Source organism: Thamnophis elegans, chromosome 3 (assembly GCF_009769535.1).
Source record: "Thamnophis elegans isolate rThaEle1 chromosome 3, rThaEle1.pri, whole genome shotgun sequence".
NCBI lineage: Eukaryota > Metazoa > Chordata > Lepidosauria > Squamata > Colubridae > Thamnophis > Thamnophis elegans.
Window position 1 is genome coordinate 13,142,372 of NC_045543.1, and position 7,813 is coordinate 13,150,184.

Genomic DNA, 7,813 nt, shown 5'->3' on the forward strand with positions numbered 1-7,813 from the left:
GGGGTGGGCTGCTACAGGTTCGGCCGGGTTTGGGAGAACCTGTAGCTAACATTATGGCCGGTTCAGAGAACCTCTCAATGCCACCCCTGGCTGGCCCCGCCCCACCTACCACACACACCCTGCCACCCCACCACATCCCTCACAGGAGTCTCCACATGACCTATTTTGGATGCAGTGCAGGGCCCACATGGAGGCTCGGGGAGGGGAAAAAACGGCCCTCCTGGAAGGCCTCCAGAGCCATGGGAAGGCAGTTTTTGCCCTCCCAGAGGCTTGAGGAAAGCCTCTGTAGTCTGGGGAAGGCAAAAACGCACCCCCCCACCGTGGTGCAGGAGGCCGACTAGGCCACACCCACCCAGCAACCGAGCAGAGAACGCATTGCTGAAATGTTTGAAGCCCACCCTTAGACATAGCTGTCATGATAGCAGTATTCCACTATTTGATGGGCTGCCCCAAAGAAGAGGGGTTCAACTTATTTTCCAAAGGAGCAAAGGTCAAGACAAGAAACAATGGATGGAAAGTAATCAAGGAGAGAAGCAACCTGGGATATTTAAGGATATTAAGGAATATTTAAACTTCCTAACAGTGTGGGGAATTAACCAGTGGAATGAATGGCTTTCCTTCAGAAGTTGTAGATGCTTCATCACTGGAGGTCTTTAAGAAGAGACTGGACAGTCACTTGTCTGAAATATTATAGGTTTTCCTGCATCAGCAGAGAGGGTTGGACTAGAAGACCTCCAAGGTCCCTTCCAGCTCTATTCCGATGGGATTGCTCAGTATTCAATGTCACTCACGTCAGAAAACATTTAGTTAGCGTTAGAATCCTATAGAAAATTAGCTAGGGCTTTTTCTTACTGGGACATGGCAGCAGCAAATTCATCTGAATTCTTCGATTTCTTTAACAGAGCCTTTCCCTGGGCATCAATACCATACACCTCTTCAAGGATACACTGGTTCATCTTCAGGACAAAGTTATGGAGTTGTGGAACTTCCAGCTCAACCTGAAAACAGAGAAGTTTAAAGGTGTAAAACACTGGCTATGAAGCCAATTAGTCTGGAATCATTTGGGCATATCGTGCAGGATGTTTTCAGAACAGCTACTGCCACTTTCCCGTGCAGCTGTGTACAGATGGCTGGGGATCCTGCTACTTAATTACTTAGCTGCAGTAATTAAGATGTTTAAAAGAGAGCAGTGGAATTAAGCCCAGGGAAGGAGGGGAGCACCCATGGCCATTGCTGTACTAAATAAAATTAGGATTCAGGGCTTCAGTTCATCAATCTGCTGGCATCGTTTGATATACATTAGATCATTTCCACAGTTTTGACTAGAATGCTATGCAGATCAGATGGGATTGTGATCAGAGAAATTGGCTATAGAGAGGAGTAGATTATACTTGTTATATATATATATATATTAAAAAAACAGAGAATGTCTCTAGCTTTAGCCAGAAAAGAGTTGTTAGGAATAAACTTTAAACAGCTGTATTTTGTATGTAGCACATATGAGATCTAGAGGAGGGATCCCTAACCAGAGTTTGCTGCCGTAGCCTGTTCAGACCTGGTCTGTGGAAGTGGTGGGTGAGTGTCAGAATATTCATAAAACTGGCAAAGACATGGTAACAAGGTCAGCCAATGTATAGGCATGACAACTGGGTCAGCCAGTGGGAACTATTTGGTGACGGAGAGCCATGCCAGATGGCTCAGAGCCTAGGCGTGGCTTACCTATGTAGCTCTGAGTCTGTGCAAGAGAACGAATCTAGTTTGCTCTCTGAATTGAAACTGAAAACTGATCTCTCCTTTCTACCACGTTGGAAGAATCTGCTGTTGGCATTGTACATTTATTCATGTGTTATGATGTATACAAAGAAGTTAATGAATCCTGCTGAATCAGTGATCTCTGTGTGCTTTCTGGATTTGATTTTTTGCGACAAACTCTGACAGTGAGCATGTGCACAAAGCTGCATTTGTGAAAGGAGCACGTGTGTGAAACTGTGCCTTCTCTTCCACTGCCCCACCCCTGCCACCTCTACCCATCCTCCAAATGGAAAGGATGGAGACCCCTGATCTCAAGTCATTAGCTAAAATCAGCCATTTAAACTCAATTACAATAACAACTATTAGGGTTTTTTTTGGTGGGGGGAGGCTTATGTTCTCTCTGCTATATGTGAATTCCCCATCTACTTGAACATAGTTTTAAGGTGCTGGTATGTTGAGAAGGATGTACAGCCTGATTATCTCCAAATATTTGATCCTACCCATTTCTTACCTTGCACTTAATTTTTGAGCCGCTGTGGGAATCTGCTGTTCCAGCCACACCATTTGTGATTTCGGTTTCATAATCATAGATGTACTTTCTAAAGGGCTTAAATCTGGTTGCATCTCCTAGAAGACACAAGTATGTTTGAATGAATTTCCTCTTGTTTGGATTTCAATGATTGCAAAATAAGTGCAGTCCATCTTATTATGCATTCTGAGTAAATAACTTATTCGCATAGAACTTATTTTTTTTGTTTTTCTGTCATTTATTTTCTCAGGACATGTTGAGATACTACAAACAATTCCGCGTAAAAAAAATGGTTACTTTGTCAGGGCACATCGGAATACATTCAAGACCAAATCTTATTCTGTGACACAAGTCATTGGATTAATTTGAAAATATAAACATATTTCTCCTTAATCTTTCTATTAGGTTCTCTTGAGGCTAAAATGATGTACAAATAATGTTTTGAGCTCTTTGGAGAAAGCACAAAGCTTAAAACAATAGTTACTTTCTATGATTATACCACACATACATTTAAATGTAGACAGCATAGTGAGATGCATTGCAAAACAGTATTATTTTTTCTAGCTACCATGCCCCTGTTGGATCAGGATTATGGGAGTTGTATAACCATGATCATCTGGAACTACAATCTCACATGTATGCAGTGGTGGGATTCAGCCAGATCAGGAGAACTGGTTGTTAACTTTCTGAGCAATTTGGTGAACTGGTTGTTGGAAGAAATCATTAGGGCAGAAAAACGGTTGTTCAATTATTTGAATCCCACCACTGCATTTATGGTATTCATGATATACAGGGACAACTAAATGAAAACGATCAGCTGATGAGCATTACTATTTCAGTCTCCCTTAGTAGTGGTCTTGAAAAAAAAGGTGCTAGATACCTTGATTAATATTTTCTCAAATAGGTTGACCAAGCATTCTTCGTCCTACATCTAAATATAATGTTGAATCCTAAACCTGCAAAAATCCCACTTCTTCCTCTTTCCCTTCTTTTGCAAAGCCGCCATTACAAAGCTAATAAGATAAAACTGAAAAATCTGGACGATTTCTGTTTGATTGAAAGTGTGAGACCTCCATGTTGTCTGTAGATGGCGCCAAAGGGCAACGTTTGGAAAAACAAGGCTTATCAGGGGACAGAGAGCAAACAAACTCACAGGATACTTTGACCCTCCAGAAGAACGCCATGTAATCAGCCAAGCATTTAAGAATAAACAAGTTTTCCAGAGTTGCTCATAAGCACTTTCTGATCTTTGACTCTTGTGATTTTAATCTGCAAATTCTACTAATATTTCATTTTCAAGTCAATTTTCTCTTTCTGTCCTTTCCTTGCCATTCCCATGTGTGTGTGTTGCTGTTATGTGTGAAAACTTAAAAAAAACAGATGCCAACATTTCCCAATTATAATTCTGGGAAATAAATTATTATGCAGCTTCCTTTATTCTGCCCTTCCTCCACAACCATCAAAATATATGCCAAAAGCCAAGTAAACGCTACTTGGAACATGAGAAGTACAACAATAAATACAGTTTATTTTCCAGCCCTATAGTATGTAAAGCTAAAATTCTTTCAGTTTTCTGAAGGCAAATTACTTGGATGGTCTGAGTAGAAATTGTACATCATTACTGTAATTATTTTAGAGGAAGAGGGTTTAGTAGTGGAGAAAAAAATCCTTTTGCAATCCACTGGACAAATAAAATAACCACCATATTAAACACAAGTGGATAGCTTTTGTTTTTTAAAAGTATTGCGGATACATTTACTTACTTGATTTTGTCACTCTCCCTATTCTCCCCCCATCCGCCCCAAATCTGAATCAGATTTTAAATACTGAAATATAATTTCAAAGAGCGTAGAGAATTTCTTCTACTATTAGCTTCCAAGTGATTGGTTAACTGATGATGGGCTAACAACTTGGCATTGATTCTTAGCGATGACATGGATTTAAGTTTTCTAAAAGTATCTGTTCTTCAGTTGGACCCTTCAGGCTGTGTTCCTCTACAGCCACCTTACTGAAGGTTATAAGTTCGATCCTAGGTAGAGGTAGATATAGGGTCTCCTGCTTGGCCAGGGGGTTGGACTAGATGACCTGCAAGGTCCCTTTCATCTCTGTTAATCTGTTACTTCTGCTGATCAGCCTTTTCTCTTCTCTTTCCTTCCTTTTCTACCACCATGGTGGGCTTCTCAAGGAAGCAGGGCGTTTGCTAAGGCCTCCAAAATATGAGAAGTCTGATTTATCCCATAATCCATTTGTTTCCTTGACTATCTTTCTCCTTCTTGTGCCATATCTGTCATCGGATGTTGGTGATCATGACTATCTATGGGATTCTCAAAAATCTTCTCTTGCATCAGTCGTAAAGTGTCAGTATTTTTTCTGCCCTGCTTTCCAAAATCCAGGTTTGGCTACCATATAGCATCACAAACAAAAATGATTGTCTGCATCACATTAAAGTTTATGGATGTAGATTCCAGGCAATTAATATTGCACAGATATAATAATCTTTGTGGCTTGCTCATTCTTCTCCCAAGTTTGAAGAGTTCATAATAAAGATTATACACATAAGCGTGTATAATTTTGTTGCACATATTGGCATGTACTCTGTGACAGTCCAACCTGAAAGTTTGCTTAATGATTATTCTATAGCAGCCAGGAAAAAAGAAGGAATCACATAAAGGAAGATATTAAAAAGGAATTACTTGAACAAACAGGGCTTTTATTTTGAATAAAATACTTATTCAAGTAACTCCTTTCATCTTCCGTAGAATGAAAGTCTTCTATTGAATAATTTTTTTTATTCTGTAGAGTAAATTAAAAAATGCAATTAATTGTGCCCTTTCCAGCTTAGAAATCATTTGTCTAGCAACAATTAAGGCAATATAGCTAGCAAAATACAACCCTAATAAAGAATCATGTGATACTGTCTGGTCTTACATTTGGGATAGATTCTTGTGCAAGCATTTTCGTAGTCTATAAAACCTTTTATGAACAGGAAACAAAGGCCCAGGAATTTCTCTCTTTACAAAATGGATATAGTTTTTTTTAATGTTATAGACTTCTATTGTATTAAATCAAGTATCAGATGAATAGGCCTTTTTTATGGGCTTGATAATAAAAACAATGAAAAATTAAAAAGACCCAAACCCCACAGCTTCCATTGTATATTATATTAGCAAAATGTAATATAGTTTCTATGAAACTATGCTGTTTATATGATTTTAAAGTATTAAGGCAGGGCTCCATTTCAGACGATGATCTTAAGCTTGTTGATTGAACTGTAAAACTAGGTTGATTTTTTTTCTCTTTGTTAACAAGAGGTCAATATTTTGTGTTGGGTAGTATTAACAGTTAAGACAGAAATACCTGGATGATCAGAAAACAGCAATTCATGTTTGATTGACATGGGTGAAAATCATACTAGCAAAAATCAACACCATCTACTACAAAACCTGAAAGTGACTGCTTCAGTGAGATAAAACATGTAATTCATACATGTCTCTGAATGAATCGTTTTTTTAAAAATTCTTTTATATTACTATTTGTCTGTCTATCTGCTTCTGGTAACACATATAAAGAGACTCTTAATTTGGATTAAATAAGTATCTCCCAAAACTGTTGCATTTTCTAAACCTGCTCTAGATTTTTGTGGAACCAAGAGCCTTGGTTTGGTCTAGTGGTTAAAGCATCAGGCAAGAAACCAGGAGATTGTGAGTTCTAGTCTCACCTTTGGCACGAAAGTCAACATCTCTCTCAGCCCAGAATTGTTGTGGGGTAAATTGGAGGAGGAAGGTGCAGTGGATATGTTTGTTGCCTTGAGCCATTTATAAAAATAATAATAATGAATAACAATAAACCTCTCTGCAAGGAATATTCTCTTAAATCTCCTCACATAATATTGAATGTAGCTCATTGGATGTAACCCATAAGTATGCCTGTGTGTTTATCCAAGTCTTGATAGATCCAACTTGTTTCATCTCAGAAGCCAGTGAGTTCCATCATTAACTTTAGAATATAGTGGAGGAAATAATATTGCTGAATGCTATTTTTTTTAAGTAGGCAACAAATGCACAGAGAAGCAACCTCACTGTGTGAAATATGACAACCATTCAGATACAAAAAGAAACAAGACACAAACTCCAGTAAACTTCTTTTGTTCCAAGCAACACGATTCCCATCCAAGCATATCCTTTCTTAAATGTACCAATCAGGCAATCCTCTATGGAAATAAGTACAAGTACTGAAATACAACCTTGATTGCAATACCAGACAAATAATTTAAATACTGGGGGGGGGGGGGGGGAATCAGATCTATCTAATCCATGATGGGGCTTGAGATGCAAACTCTTGTAGACCTGGCTGATCTGTAAATAGTGTTGATAAATAATACCTGATAAAATAAAGAGGTTATTAGGCTGCCCTGTTGAATCCAGTTAACATTTGCGTTAGGCTCCCTGAAAGCCCTATTTATGATTGCAAGTGCATCGTTGTTCAATCCTATGGTGTTTAAATCTGAAATGACCCCTTCTGCCTCAAAATAGATGGACTCCCAAGGAAGGATATTCTTGATACAACTACTATTGACTGTTATTCTGACTCTCCTAAGCAATAACTTAGGTAAAGATTTAATTTTCAAGTTGTAAATTGTCTCATCATCTCTATTTTTTAAACGACAGCCAAAACCAGACAGGGGATTCAAATGGGAAAAAGTAGGATATAAATCTAAGAAAGAAACTCTTTGACAGAAGGGATCCCCCTAGGCAAATACTATCCCTAAAAATAAGCAGAACCAGCATTTCTATAACATCTTATAAACGATTCCAACCCATCAGATCATTTGTTCAATTCCCGATATTCCCTCTAAAGTTGAAATCATGTGTATGTTGAGCCCATACTACATGCTAATATGGAAGGTAGGTGATACAAACCACTTTGCATGCCAATGGGCCAGATCCAGAACCATTCTTATTTTAATAAATTCCTTACAACAACATGCCATAATTCTAATCATCTGTCAAAACCGCTCCTATTATTAGCCACCTGACTATTGAATATTTTCACATCGAGGTTGTTTCTGGAGTTAAAAAGAACCGGCCCTCTCCCCCAGGCCACCTGAGAGGTCCCTACTTACGTGTTGAAGCCTCATTGCTTAGCAGAAGCAGCAGCAACAGGGGCCACAGCTGTGGGTGCCCCATGTTGAAAGGCAACCTTGGGGTTGCTCTGCTTCCTTCTGTTTCTCGTCCTCCAACAACAGAGTGAATTTGACTGTCCCTACTTGGACCTGCCTTTAAATACTCCCAGGCAAAGCAGCTGAGCCAAAGGGTTTAGAGCGTTTAGAGCAAATTGCAAAAGGTCCAAAGGTTATAGTCCTGTATCCTCTTTGCAACAGCCCCAGTGAGCTACTCTGAGCTGGTTCAGGCCATGCCAATGGGTGTTAGAAGGCACAGGGAAGCAGAATAGCCCTTTGAAATTGTACAGTCACGTCTTATCACTGATGGGGGAGATTTCATTGCAAGGGCTTGCAAAAAAAATATGCCTAGC

General features: G+C 39.2%; 1 protein-coding gene across 1 annotated transcript in view; it reads right to left on the reverse strand.

The window, feature by feature from the left end:
• Positions 1-7,536, reverse strand: part of APOB (apolipoprotein B) — a 51,452-nt gene extending 43,916 nt beyond the window's left edge. The window contains exons 1-3 of the mRNA XM_032214224.1: positions 7,404-7,536; positions 2,264-2,379; positions 853-998 (exon numbers count right to left, since the gene is read on the reverse strand). Coding sequence (XP_032070115.1) covers positions 853-998; positions 2,264-2,379; positions 7,404-7,467 — 326 coding nt within the window. The 5' untranslated portion in view covers positions 7,468-7,536. The remainder of the gene's footprint in view (positions 1-852; positions 999-2,263; positions 2,380-7,403) is intronic.
• Positions 7,537-7,813: the final 277 nt, after the last annotated feature.